This window comes from Bos taurus, chromosome 6, assembly GCF_002263795.3.
Source record: "Bos taurus isolate L1 Dominette 01449 registration number 42190680 breed Hereford chromosome 6, ARS-UCD2.0, whole genome shotgun sequence".
Taxonomy (NCBI): domain Eukaryota; kingdom Metazoa; phylum Chordata; class Mammalia; order Artiodactyla; family Bovidae; genus Bos; species Bos taurus.
This window is the reverse complement of record NC_037333.1, coordinates 83,587,332-83,602,952: the sequence shown is the minus strand read 5'-3', so window position 1 is coordinate 83,602,952 and position 15,621 is coordinate 83,587,332. Positions and strand designations below refer to the sequence as shown.

Sequence of the window (15,621 nt, the reverse complement as noted above, 5' to 3'; positions counted from 1 at the left end):
GAGCTTTAGCTTCAGCATCAATCCTTCCCAAGAATATTCAGGGTGGATTTCCTTAAGGATTGACTGGTTTGGTCTCTTTGCTGTCCAAGGGACTCCCAAGCATCTTCTAGACTCCTGCTTCAAATCAAAATTTGAGAGCATCAGTTATTTGGCACTCATCCTTCTTTATGATCCAACTGTTACATCCGTACATGACCACTGGAAAAACCACAGCTTTGACTATATGGATCTTTATCAGCAAAGTGATGTCTCTGCTTTTTAATACACTGTCTAGGTTTGTCATAGCTTTTCTTCCAAAGAGCAAGTGTCTTTTAATTTCATGGCTGCAGTCACCATCTGAGGTGATTTTGGAGCCCAAGAAAATAAAATCTGTCACTGTAGAATCTGTCACATTCTGTCACCAGTCAGAACGACCATCATCAAAATTTGTACAAGCAATAAATGCTGGAGAGCATATGGAAAAAATGGAACTCTCTTGTACTGTTTGTGGGAATGTAAATTGATAGCCATTATGGAGAACAGTAGGGATATTCCTTAAAAAGCTAGGAATAAAACCACCATATGACCCAACAATCCCACTACTGGGCATATACCCTGAGAAAAATCATAACTGAAAAAGACACATGTACCCCAATGTTCATTGCAGCACTATTTACAATAGCAACCAAGATGTCCATTGGCAGTTGAATGGATAAAGAAGTTGTGGTACATATATACAATGGATTATTACTCAACTATAAAAATGAAAGTATTTGAGTCCATTCTAATGAGATGGATGAACCTAGAGCCTATTATAGAATGAAGTAAGTCAAAAAGAGAAAGACAAATATCATATATTAACACATATTACAAAATCTAGAGTGATAGTACTGATGATTCTACTTGCAGGGCAGCAAAGGAGACACAAAAAAAATAGACTTTAAACACAGTAGGGGAAGGAGAGGGTAGGATAATTTGAGAGAAGAGCATTGAAACATATACATTACCATACATAAAATAGATAGCTAATGGGAATTTGCTGTATGATGTAGGGAACCCAAAGTTAGTGCTCTGTGACAACCTAGAGAAGTGGGATGGGGAGTGGGGGTGGGAGGCTGGTTCATGAGGGAGGGGACATATGTATACCTGTGGCTAATTCATGTTGATATATGGCAGAAACCATCACAATATTGTAAAATCAGTTCAGTTCAGTTCAGTCCAGTCACTCAATGTTGTAAAATAATTATCCTCTAACTAAAAATAAAAATAAAAGTGTGCTGTAATGAGTATGAGAGGAGAAGCAAACAAATATGGGATCACATTAGAGAGAAGCCAACATATCCTAGGGACTTCCCCAGTGGTCCAGTGGCTAAGACTCCACGCTCCCAATGTAGGGGGCCTGGGTTCAATCCCTAGCCAGGGAACTAGATCCCACATGCTGCAAACAAGACCCAGCACATCCAAGTAAATAAGTAAATAGTAAAACATTGGAAAAGACCCTGGAAAAGATAGAAGGCAGGGGGAGAAGGGGATGACAGAAGATGAGATGATTGGCTGGCATCACTGACTCAATGGACATGAGTTTCAGCAAGCTCCAGGATACAGTGAAGGACAGGGAAGCCTGGCATGCTGCAGTCTGTGAGGTCGCAAAGAGATGGACATGACTGAGTGACTGAACAACAAAAACAATAATAATAATAAATTATTTGTTGGGGCTTCCCAGTGGCGCTAGTTGTAAAGAACCTGTGTGCCAATGCAGGAGACGTTAAGAATTGCGGGTTCAATTCCTGGTTGGAAGACCCCCTGGAGAACGGAATGCCAATCCACTCCAATATTCTTGCCTGGAGAATCCCATAGACAGAGGAGCCTGGCATAGTCGGACATGACTGAAGTCCAAGCATGCAAGCTATCCTAAGGGTGAAGAAGCCCTCATAGAGGGAAAGCATACGAGCAGTCCTGACAGACTATTCAGAGTTGGAAACTAAGAAATGTATCAAAAGAGACATAAAACAATGGGGAGAGCTGAAGAAACAGAACTGAAGGAGACAGAGAGGGCAGTGTATTCAAGTAACAAAGGATATTCAGGGTATAGACTGTAGAGTTCAAGAAGCAGGGTGGGAAGAAGGGTGAGAAGGTAGGCAAGGTCCAGCTGCTTCAGGGCTCTGCCACCTGTGTTAAGGAGAATGAACTCTCTTACCTGCAAGGGAAGCTACTAAAGAGTTTTTAAGAGGGTAGCAACATAACTCAATCTGTAATAATCACTCTCATAGTGTCAAGAAGAGACTAGATTGGGAAAATATTATGGGCAGAAAAGCTAATCAGAAACTGTGGCAGTAATTCAGCTGAAAGATCAGAGTGGCTGGAGTCATGTACTGGCAGTGGATATAAGGACAAGGGGAAATGGGTTCAATAGCTATTTATGCACATAAGGCATTGAGAAATGAGATAGAGACAAGGATGACACCCAGATTTCTAGTTTGAGAAACTAGGTGAGTGGGAGGTGACTTACAGAGGTTGAAAGTACTGGAGAAGCAGATTAGGAAGAAGGAGCACAAAGATGTGCATATTAAGAACAAGTGAAAAAAATGGCCTCCCAACAGAGGACAAAAACCTCTTCCACTATAAAAGGAAGGATACAGGCAGAGGCATAAAATTTACAGATTCAGTGACAAGTAGTTGAGGGAGTGTCCACCTAGAGGCTACCATCTTTTTCTCCAATGGTAGAACGGTTAAGTCATCCGTTGAAAGCAAAGGTAGAAACAAGAGATAGAAAATAAACACTTGGAGAAGAATAGATACGATATGAAATGGTTTTTGTGAACACTAAACCCTGAATATTCATTGGAAGGACCAAGCTGAAGCCAAAGCTCCAATTCTTTGGCCACCTGATGTGAAGAGCCAAGTCATTGGAAAAGACCCTGATGCTGGGAAAGACTGAGGACAGGAATAGAAGGGGACAACAGAAGATGAGATGGTTGAATTGCATCACTGACTCGATGGACATGAGTTTGAGCAAGTTCTGGGAGCTAGTGAAGGACAGAGAAGCTTGGCATGCTGCAGCGCATGGGGTCACAAAGAGTCGGACACAACTTAGCAACTCAACAACAACAAAGCACTGATCAGGGAAACCTGGCTGTATTGCTGGATAGTATTGAAAAGCCAACTAAGACTAAAAGTCATAAACTGATAATGGGATAAATTTTAAAATAGATACTTACAATGGTTATGTGTATTCATAGTGTTTCTGCTGCTGCTAATTCATTTAGTCGTGCCCAACTCTTTGAGACCATATGGACTGCAGCCTGCCAGGCTCCTCTGTCCATGGGATTTTCCAGGCAAGAATACTGGAGTGGGTTGCCATGTACTCCCCCTGAGATCTTCCCAACCCAGCAATCGAACTCCAATCTCTTACATCGCCTACACTGGCAGGCAGGTTCTTTAACACTAGTGCCACCAACTGTTCCTATTATCAACCAAATAAAAGATCACTTAATTTGAGTTTACCAGCCAGGCCTTTGAATTGATGAGATGATTTACATTGTTTATTAATATGTATTATATTTATTTGCCTTGATTGTCTCTCTGAATGTGGGGGAAAAGGGAAAGAGTCAAATTTTCATATATATGTAGGATGATGGAAATTACTTTTTATAGGAGAAAACAAGTCTAGGCAGCCCAAGGGCAACTGATGTGGAGAACTTAGGCAAAGGGTAAAGAATACAAGTTTCTTGCTCTAACAAGATAAGGCTTATGACCAAGCTGCTTCTTTGACCGCTTACTATCAGAAACTGGCTTTAAAAAATTTACATGTGAAAAGCATAAGAAAATAGTTGGCTCTCAACATAAAAGCAATTACAGATTTTTAAAAAGCTTTGGATTTCTTAAACCATGTTTGAAGGAATGCTATAGAAATCAGATTATTTTGATGAATCAAGCCAAAAATGGGAAAGAGTGTATTTTAGAAACACTCAGGGCCATTTTCAAACCGTCTGTGCTTTCCAGCTCTCAGTAATTGTGACTTCTACACATGTACAAAAATACTGTCTTGAGAATCAGTGCAGAAGGAATGACCACATAACTGTTGCATTGTCAGGTGGTTTATCTTGGTTAGTTCATTTGATTTGATTTCTTAGAATTCTCACTTCTCCATGAGAATGGTACTTTAACATCATTTTTAAATGTAAGAAACCTGAGGCAGACACAGATAAATAATTTTGCTGAACCCTGTTGGATGGTAAGTAGAAGAACCAAGATTTGATTCTGGGTATATTCTAACTCCAAAGAATGTACTCCATCTATCACATGCCTTTTGAATAGACAAAAGCCTTTGAAACATAATGCATGTGTGCAAGCTCAGTCCCTCAGTTGTATCCAACTTGCAATGGACATGGGCTGTAGCCTGCCAGGCTCTGTAGCCCCCAGGCTCCTCTGTTCATGGATTTTCAAGACAAGAATGCTGAAGTGGGTTGCCATGTCCTTCTCCAGTTGAAACATAATAAAACACACTTATCTGCATATGTCCCCTTACCTCTCGCTGCCTACAGGTCATAATCCACAAAATTAAACTTGGCCACACTGAGAAAATCAAATTACTATCCAACTTTTAAATTTACACTTACAGTAAATATAAACATGCATATTTAAACAACACTTTACAACTTTTCAGCACATCCATTATCTTTTTTGTCTATCTATATAATAACTCTATGAAGGAGGTCATGACAAATTCATTACCAACTATAGCCATATGACTGTGCTGCCATGAACATGATGACTAAGAAAACTCCAAATTTAAAGAAAACACCCTGGCCCACACCTTCTTAGATCATCTGCCTTTTGGTTGCTTTCTTTGCTCTTATTATTATGACAGGTTCAATTGAATGACTCATACTTCTCTCAAAGCTAGAAGTTTTTTCAGACATTTGTGTACCTGAAGATACTGTCTTTACCATGGTCTCCCCTCTCAGCCTAGGCAGGCAAAAGAACCAACCTCAGCAGTGTGTACACTACATGATTTATCCTCCATCTAAATAAATGATATCATCTATTTCCTTGAAGCCTGTTCCTGTCAGTCCTAGGTCACACTATCTCAGTCTTATGAATGTACAGTTGTAAGAATAAAGTCAAGCCCATGGCAGACAAGAAGAGGATTCTGATATTTTTTGCACAATGTCATTCTATATACCTTATTCTTGCAATGGCCACCTTTTGTAGGATAGAAAAGGTCAAGCCCTATCCTGCCACTCCCTGAGGATCTGAAAATTAAGAGTCAACATCTTTTGAATTAGTCCCTGTTAAGAGCAATCCCTTTGCTTCACAAACCGTAATTTCATGCTCCACCTCCCCTTCCGTGTTGAGCTCATCACAGGAAAGCAGGAAGATGCTTTCAGACTGAATGCAGTTTTCCCCATGCCTTTCCCCTGACTCATTCCCAATTTCTGTGTGAATAGTGATGGGACACCAGAATCTGAATTAATTCATTTAGTTATTAGACAGTCAAACAATACGTACTGACTAAGCACCTTCTCATTAAAAAGGACTTTGCTGATTGTTCTAGGAAATACAGAGAAGGAAAAGAAAGAACACGTATAGTTGGAGGAAAGTGCTGTCAACAAAAACCAGAAGACAATATACTTCACATCCTTAAAAAAAGTACTGAAACAAAAGCAAATTTTAAAGGTCATTAAAATATTTAAATAATTTGCCCCAATAAACAATTTTTCATTTATTTCAAGGAAATATTTAGCAATGGGGTTAAAAAAGCATGTTCATGAAGGTGGTCAAAATACTTCATATTAGGAGATGGTTTCAGTATTTTATGATGAATCTATTTGGTGTGATATGATTCTACATGGTTACATATGATTAAAATGCAGCCATTAAAATTCTTAACAATTGATGGATCTAGGTCCTATATTTGCAAGTTTTCTGTAAACTTGAAATTGTATTAAAATAAACTATAATACAGCTTCATATAATACATAGTATCATATATATAATTTAGTATAATGTATAATGTTATATATCACTTATGTAATAAATCATAATACACCTGTACAGCTATTGGCTACATACGTAGCTACTAGAAATAATACAGAAGCCATTAGAAATAAAAATTAGTAACACAGAGATATGCCTATGAAATAATATTGAGCATAAAAAGCACAATACAAAGTTATACACTATGATATAACTTGTGAAAAAGATCTGTACATTCAAGGTTAACATGTAAAATGAAAATGGCTTGTTTAGGTAACTTTGTTCAACTGTTTTGATATGTTGTTTTAGTCTTTTTACTAAAAAAAGAAAGGTCCAGATGTCAAGCGTGAGATATGAAAATGTATAAAGGAATGGTAGGGAGGAGCCCATGCATTCCTATTCCTGTTGTATGCAAAGCTTTGCACATTATATTTAAAAAATGCATAATTGAACACTTCTTGAGTTACAGTCCTGGAGTGAATTCATTAGCTATCCATGATTTACAAGATAATCATAGAAGACCATGTAATCAGCACCTAATTTTTTCAGCAAGTAAATGAGACTCATAAAGGCATAAGTAATTTTTTGCTTAAGCTTCACAATTAATTGGTGAAAAAGTTGAAATCCAAATTCAAATTTCCTAATTCTGTTATACAATTCCAATAATTTAGTATTCATTATTTCTCACAAAGTAACTTCAGCATAACCTTCCAAACTTATCTCCTGTCCTTCCCAGTACAATACACAGAAATAGCTTTTGTCACTTCCATGCTACTCTACATGGAATTCTCATTCTACACTCTGCTGCCCACTCATCTACTGCAATACTGAGTTAGAATATTTTTTAAAGACATACTCAGAGAAAGACTAAGTGAATTTTAGTATGAATTGTTCTTCTTGCTTATCTGACAAATTTGTGTACATACTCAATTACTTCTCTGAATATTTCAAATGCTGTGAGAAAAAGTGAATTTTATCAAAGAGAAGGGAGTATTACCAATTAATCTATGGAAAGCATTTTCTGATAGTCTTTGGCTTGCTGTGGCAAAAAATAAGGTGTGGTACAACATAATAACATGGGCAAGAGTGTCACATCCTTTTTAAATTAAAAACTATGATGCTTCAGCCTATGGAGTAGTTATAGCCTTTCACAAAATACATATCACCTGTTATATTTAATCATAAGTTACCAGTATAAATAAAATATTTACTGATTTGCAAGATTTCCTGTCCATTCCACAAGTCATATGATTGGTTTAAGTTGATTCCTTCAGACTTGTTTAACAAGTTAGGTTTTAATTGTGTGGAATTTCCTCCTTTGCTTGAGTTCTTTTATAGATCACATATAACATATGAGAGTCATTCATTTGAGTGGAAATCTCAGAGCAGTTGCATAGGCGGAAAAAAGGACTTCATTATTAAGGATTAAAATGTATAGGTAAGTTCTGTTTTTGTTTTGAAATTTTGACTTTATCATAAAGCATATGAAAAGTATACAGAGAAATTTTGGTTGTTAGTTACTTCTAGTTACTGTTCTCAAAACTTCATTGAAACTTACTAGTTAATGTTTTAGGTAATATGCTTGATATTGTTTAAATAAGGTGCTTCGCTGCTTGACTGAATTTTTAAACAAATTGAATAAACCTAAATAGATGACTTAGTATTATGAAAACATATATTTAAATCAGGAAGTGTTTTTGTTTTCTCATGTTTAACTTCTCAGAAAACTGATGTGTGGTTTTAAAATGTAATCAGTAAAAAATTCCTTTGCTGTTTTAAAGTTTTTAAGGGTTCTGTATTTTTACTTCTGTCAAAATATCACTTTAACTATTAAATATGAAGTGAATTCTGAAGCCCTTTTTAAGAAAGCAAAAACTGTATTTGTCTACCTTTTATATACTATGATATCATTACTTTCAAGCAAGTTTTTGTTGATTCTTAGTATTTGCCTAGTTTTCTTTTCAATAGTTGCTTATCTTCATATACTTCCACATTAAAAAGCAATAAATTATAGCACAATCTAGAGTCAGATGGTACAATCTCAAAATTATATAATTTGAGATGTTTGTGCTTGCATCTGTGAGTATATTGTTCATTTTGTTTTCCCATGAACACAAAAAAGTGTGATACAAATAAGTCATTTTAAAAGGGAAATAAATGAAATATGGATAGTTGGCCATGTCAAATGTAGTTGAGTTTATTTTAAATCTCTTGAACTTTAGGAAGGAAGAAATCCAATCAATATTCAAAAAAATTTTAGTAAAATATATGTACAATTATATGCATTTAAATATATATATATATAACAATAAAAAATGGGTGGCAGGAACTTCCATGGTGATCCAGTGGTTAAGATTCCGTGCTCCCAATGGAGGAGTTACAGATTTGATCCCTAGTCGGGGAACTAAGATCCCACATGGTGCAGCCTTAAAAAAACAAACATGTGTAGCAGCCTAAGCTTTCCAAAATGAGTATTAATTAGTAAGTAATAATATAAGAAAATAATAAAAATAATTTCATATTCATACAAGGATAGTATAAAAACTTATTAAACTAGGATAAAATCTATGAAATAGCACATATTGTATGCTCTCATTTATGTGAAAATCAATCACAAAATTGTATTTACTCATTGATTTACCTCTGAAAAACTATACATATGAAAATGTCTAATGAGAAATATAAAATATTAATGTTTGTTGTGTTACAGTGGTGAGCTTATGAATTATGTTTTTCCCATTATTCCTAAACTTTTTATGACAATGTGGAATTGTTCTAATAATCACAATACAATCTGAAATGATTTTGCTAAAACATTTTTAATTTTGTGAAGAAATTCCTCTGATTAAAAAAAGTATCCTCATAAATAGCTAAACATCTTTCAAAGAAAAATAAAAGGAAACTTGTAAATAATGAAATTGTACAATTTCAGAAAGCCTTGAATCAATGTAATTTCTAAACTGATCCATCCTTACACTCAATAAGACCCAAACTTTACAGTTACAAAAATAAAAAACAACAAACAACAGCTCTTCTGTGGAACTTGGTTTCTATGCAGCATACTTTAAAATATTTTCTCTCTTAAAAATAAGCTGTATCTCCAAATAATCAGTTTTTCCTTTTTTATTAACCTAAAAGTACGTAACTAGAAATTAGTTTTGCTCATTGGTTGGTTGATTTTTATTGTAAGAAGATAATCAGAGTTACTACGCCAAATTGGTGAATTTTGAGAATAACAACCCTTGTTCATCAATTTGAGGACCCATGACTACGAAACAATGTCCCTGTCAACCTGAGTAAACAGAATTTTCAGTGGAAACAGGAAACCTGTTACTCAAATGGCATGGGTAATTTAAAAACAGCAAATTTTTATTTTGACAAGACATATGCCTGAGTTTAATGGTGGGAGGAATTAATTGAAATTTTCAGTTTCCTTTTACTGGAATATCCCCATCAGCATAAAGACACACCCTACTATCTTCAATTTAAAATAAATAAATAAATAACTCAAGCTTCACTATTTTCCAGTTCCTCCATATGCTCTGAGGGAGCAACTGGGTAGAGGAAGTGACGTGAAAGTAATGTTTTTAGGTAATTCTAGGTCATTTTTAGGTAAAATAATCAGGTAATTTTGTGATACTTTTGGTTGACAATGGGATCTCTTAAATGGTTTGTGTGTGTGTGTGTTAATTGCTTAGTTGTGTCTGACTCTCTGCAACCCCGTTGACTGTAGCCCACCAGGCCCCTCTGTCCACGGGATTCTCCAGGCAAGAACACTGGAATGGGTTGCCATTTCCTTCTCCAAAAGGAACTATAGAAAGAAAGAAAGTGAAGTCGTTCAGTCATGTCCGACTCTTGGCGACCCCACAGGCTGCAGCCTACCAGGCTCCTCCATCCATGGAATTTTCCAGGCAGGAGTACTGGAGTGGGTTGCCATTTCCTTCTCCTTAAATGGTTTGATTACTTGCATATAAACTCTAAGACCTCTTTTAGGTTGTCCTCTCCTAAAGGTTGCAAAGATGGTGTGTTTCTTTTTTTACCAACCTGTTCACCTCTCTCTGAAAAGGGAAATCCTATCAGGGGACCCAGGCAGTGGAGTTATTGTGACATAATTATTATTCTTTTCAAATCCTTAAGTACCCTAGATTTTCTCAGGTGCTCTAAGAGAGTGTGTTTTCCACTGGATTACATGAAAAGTGTGAAATGAAGTTTGGAAAATAGGATGAAGATTCAAATTTGAAATTTAGCATGTAGTTTAAGGAAAGATTAAGGTAAATGAGAATATCTCAGCTCAGGAACAGACATGTCTTAGAAGGACTCCTCCCACCATAACAAATCTTATTTCCATTTTCTTCCTTTTTGTTCACGCTCACGATATGATTAACTGACCACACAGATGTGTCAGTCAGTCAAAAGACATGGGGAAAAAAGCTGTAACTGTCAGAAATACTTTCCAAATTCTGCCTGTTGATTCAATTCTGGTTTGTGAATTGCTATTTTCATTTTCAAAAACCATGCTTAAAATTGTAAACCATTGGCACCCCACTCCAGTACTCTTGCCTGGAAAATCCATGGATGGAGGAGCCTGGTAGGCTGCAGTCCATGAGGTAGCTAAGAGTCGGACATGACTGAGCGACTTCACTTTCACTTTTTACTTTCATGCATTGGAGAAGGAAATGGCAACCCACTCCAGTGTTCTTGCCTGGAGAATCCCAGGGACAGAGGAGCCTAATAGGCTGCTGTCTATGGGGTCGCACAGAGTCAGACACGACTGAAGCGACTTAGCAGCAGCAGCAGCAGCAGCAGCAGACAAAAGATATATTTCTCAATAGAAATTAGGCAAGTGAATACCAACTTATCTTTACAGTAACAGAGCCCAAAACGGTGCTTTTAGAGTACAAGTTACCATGCATAAGAACCAAGCCACAAGCTGAAAGAGCTACCCAATGGGCCAGCCCAGAATGTTTAAATAAAAAGGAATGGTCAAGGGTGTGAAATGTTGCTAAAGGTCTATGAGACACGTGTACCCCAATGTTCATCACAGCACTGTTTACAACAACTAGGACATGGAAGCAACCTAGATGTCCATTGGCAGATGAATGGATAAGAAAGCTGTGGTAAATATACACAATGGAATATTACTCAGCAATTAAAAAGAATGCATTTGAATCAGTTCTAATGAGGTGGATGAAATTGGAGCCTATTATACAGAGTGAAGTAAGTCAGAAAGAAAAACACCAATACAGTATATTAATGCATGTATATGGAATTTAGAAAGATGGTAACGATGACCCTATATCAAGACAGGGAAAGAGACACAGATGTAAAGAACAGACTTTTGGACTCTGTGGGAGAAGGAAAGGGTGGGATGATTTGAGAGAATATCATTGAAACATGTATATTATCATATGTAAACTAGACAGCCAATCCAGGTTCAATGAATGAAACAGGGTGCTCAGGGCTGGTGCACTAGGATGACCATGAGGGATGGGGCAGGTGGGAGGGGGTTCAGGATGGGGAACACAGGTATACCCATGGCCGATTCATGTGAATGTATGGCAAAAACCATCACAGTAAAGTAATTAGCCTCCAATTAAAATAAATAAATAAACAAAAATCTAAAAAAAAAGTCTATACCTTATCTTCCCTTAGAAAGTCATGACTGCCTTAAAGCAAGGACAATTGGCCATTTTTTAAATGTCCCCACTGTCTTACAGAGTGACACAATAAGTACTCGATATCTATTGATTTTTTCCACTATGCATTCAATAAACATTCAATTTAATGTTTCCACCATTCATTCTGTGTAAGAGAGTGCCCACAATATCCTAGGTTGATTAATTAATTAATTTAAAAGAGCACAGACAAAAAAATTAAGAGACAACTCCATACCACCAATTAATCTCTCTTTAGATCAGTTTATTCATCTGGATAATGGATAAAGTGAAGTAGGAATTCCTGCAGTTCCCTTCTACTGCTAACATTCTGTGATACTGCAGAAGGTTATCACTCTTACAAGATGCCATTACAAAAAAAATAAATAAAATGTTACCTGCAGTTAAAGTTGGGTTTTACCTAAAAGAAGAATATAAAATTTGCCATTTATTGAAGGCAGGCCAGAGTTCTAGGTACCTTACAAACAGAAACACCTTTAATTTTCACAACCCTTTGAGGCATGTGATTGGCCCTATTCTATGAATGAGGAACTAAGGCTTGGAAAGATTTTTTTTGTCACTAACCCATGGTCACATTGTGTCTGTCTGGATACAAAACTTGTAATTATCATTACTGTACTATATTATCTTTCTGTATTACTTGTAAAATAAAATAGAAAAAAAACTAAGTAAATAGATCCATTTATCCAGGAGACAGAGAGGGATCTCTTACGGCTCTTCACGCCCATGCTAGAAGCCTTAACAACGTTCACAGAGTAGACAGGACCTCACTTCCACCATCTAACCCACCTTCACTGTACAGATACACTTAAACACAGACCATCAGAAACTTCAGGGGACACAGTGGAGAACTAACCACAATCAGTCCCTCCCTCGTGAATTTGATTGGCTGCACACTGACAAACGGCCGAATGTCAGACAATAACTCTAGCTGTGTTAACACATTTTTAACTTCTTTATCCTCACAACAACCTGGAGGTAGGTACCATTATCTCCTCTATTTTGCAGATAAGGTAATAAGGAGAAGTAAGGCAACTTCCCAGGTTGGTGCAGCAAGTAGATAGCAGAAATAGAACTTGAACTCATGTAATCCAGCTTCAGAGTCTATGCTCTCAACTGTGGCTCCTCTCACAGAACTTAATCTACCAGGGAGGGGAGGGAGGTGATGTGGGAATGGGGAGATAAGAAAAATATAAGCAGACAGACATTCTTAAGGGAATAAAGTATTTGCAGAAATTTAATGTGTAGTAGATGTGAGAGAATCTACCAAATAGAATGGTCATGGAGTGAGAAGGAACCATCTATGTGAAGCAGGAGAAAGGAGAGAATACTGTGAAGGTGGTCAGGAACTCACTGATTTTTCATTCAATGACAAAGGAGAAAACTCAAGTTCATAGAAGTGATTTGCCTAATGTCAAGTAGCTTTGCTGATCTCTTCCAACAGTGTTTTCCTCCACACTATGTAAACTGCTTCCCAAGAAGAGAGATATATCTGCAGCATTTTTACTAAGTTCTGAGGAATATATTCTATTGTGTAGGTTTCAAAAAAGTTAGTACCAAGACCCTGGAACTCTGCTCATTTCATATGACACGGAATCCTCCTGGGAAAATGATACAGAGAATCTCAATTTTTTCCTCTGCCTCTTTAGAAATCCTGGGCAAGAAGCCACTAGGATTAAGTTCTGAAGGGTTGTTGTTTTAAAGATGTTGTTTTAAAAAATATACTGATGCAACTAAATATTACTCAAGAGCATTTGAAACAACTAATCTTGGGTTTGGTCCATGATTCATTAAAAGCTACTTCTTTTCCCTATGAGAACCATTATCATGTACTGGATATAGTTAAATAGAACTAACCATGAAGAGTACATACAAGGTTCTGATTTCAGTCTCCATTCTTTCCAAGTTATGGGTAATAACACTTAACTAGTAGCTCTGAGAGAATAGTGCAGTCAATTTCCAGATTCTCTATTCTATCATGCCCACTAACTTATTCCATCAGCTTGTGCTGAAATGTCTTTCTTGCTTTAGAACCTACCCTAATACATTTTAACTTCCCTGGTGGCTCAGACGGTAAAGCGTCTGTCTACAATGCGGGAGACCCAGGTTCGATCCCTGGGTTGGGAAGACCCCCTGGAGAAGGAAATAGCAATCCACTCCAGAACTATTGCCTGGAAAATCCCATAGACAGAGGAGCCTTGTAGGCTACAGTCCATGGGGTTGCAAAGAGTCGGACACAACTGAGCGACTTCACTATTTACTAATACATTTTTACTTAACTTGTACATTTCTTTATTCTTTCTTCCACCCCATCATTCATTGTACCTCTTCTGTCCCCCTACAAGTAAACAATGTTAAAAATCTAGTATATATGTTTCCACACAAATTAAACCAGATTGTCTCATTGGCAATTGTTAAAATTTTTTAAATTTGGGTCTATAAAGAATAATCAAATCAAACACTGTAGGATAAACACATTTAGAGCACACACAAAAAAATGCTTCCTTGTGTTTCTCCAGAGTGTGATATACCAAATTTCTCACCTCACTGGGACATGCTTTTGAGAAACAATGAAACTGGAAATATCCTGATGCTCTCAATTTGGTATTACAAATCAGATCACGTTGAGTTAGGAGTAAGAGCCCCTAAATACTACACTCATTTATTTCCTATAGAAAACAAATACATATCTGGTTTTATATTAGGGTTAATATATTTGACAAAGCAGTAAGTTAAGGTTTTCAACATTTCATAATGATCTTATAGGAGGATTATCTCCATTGTACTTGGACTTCAGGAAACAGAGAAGAAACTAGGCTGCCTTTACTAAAGATCACTCTTCTCCGCCTTGGAGGTATTCTGATCTAACTGTATCCAAAAGCGTTGTTCCACAAAGTGTGGTCCTTGGACCAATAACATCAGCATCACCCTGGAACTTGTTAGAAATGCAGAATCTTGGGCCCAATCCCAGATTCACTATTTAAATTTGCATTTTAACAGGCAACTCATATATACATTGAAATATAAGTACTAAACAAACCAACTGAAACTAAACAGCTACAAGGTAGTTTCCCAAGTATTATTCAAAATGGAAAGAGAGTTACAGCAAGAGGTACTTCTGTGTATTTACAAATGAATGAGCATGCCCTCTCAGCTGGGTGTGCAGTAGCTCTCCCATTCCTTTCCTGCAGAAACACTGAGTGATTTAGGCAAGTCAGAACTCACAGAGGAGCATTTTCTTAACCGAGTTCCAGGAACACTGTGCTCCTCAAAATGTTAGGTATTTCAGAAAGAAATGTTTCTGCACTCAAATAAGTCTGGGGGACACTGTTATTTAGTCAGTTCAGGCTGCATAAGAAAGGAAGAAATGGGAGAACTGGGGAATGTGTAGAAAATGAATGGGGTTTTTTTTGGTCATTTAGCAGCTGGAATTTAAATATGTTTTTCTCTAGGACTGCTTACCTTTTTTTTTTTCTACCCTGACAAGTAACAGTAATATGTGTGACAGACTTCTGTAGATCTAACCAGGCTTATAAGCAATTCCCAATGCACTCCTTGTAACTCCACTCAAAAAATAAATAAATAAAAGGAAAACACAAATGAGTGAGAGCAATGTTATGGTGGAATTATGCTTTAAATTGTGTATAAATAATTTCAAAACTCTGATGCTTTAACTATTACTTGTAACAATTCGCTTGCTATTGTTGCTGTTGTCATTAACTGATAACACACCACTGCATTCTAACACCTAACTGAGAATTGCTTTGGAGGAAACTTGAATGGGTTATTGAGCCCTTTTTTGTCTCTGTGAGTTCAAGTCTACCCTCACTGTCAATCATTCTTTGAAAGTTTGGTAATTTTGTTATTGCAGTAAGTTGAGAATCATAAAAGATAAACAATTTTAACAGCTTTATTGAAATGTAACTATGTATAATAAAGTTCACCTACAGTGTACAATTCAGTGGTTTCTAGTATACTTATAGGGTTG

The 15,621-nt window shown here is 36.7% G+C and overlaps 1 protein-coding gene across 5 annotated transcripts in view; it reads left to right on the top strand.

The window, feature by feature from the left end:
• The first annotated feature begins 7,288 nt into the window (after nucleotides 1–7,288).
• The window catches only part of TMPRSS11D (transmembrane serine protease 11D), a 65,615-nt gene continuing 57,282 nt past the window's right edge, over nucleotides 7,289–15,621 (top strand). For all 5 annotated transcript variants that reach the window (XM_010806172.4, XM_010806171.4, XM_059887779.1 and 2 more), the window contains exon 1: nucleotides 7,289–7,396. In XM_010806172.4, the coding sequence (XP_010804474.1) occupies nucleotides 7,389–7,396 (8 nt within the window). In that variant the 5' untranslated portion in view covers nucleotides 7,289–7,388. The remainder of the gene's footprint in view (nucleotides 7,397–15,621) is intronic.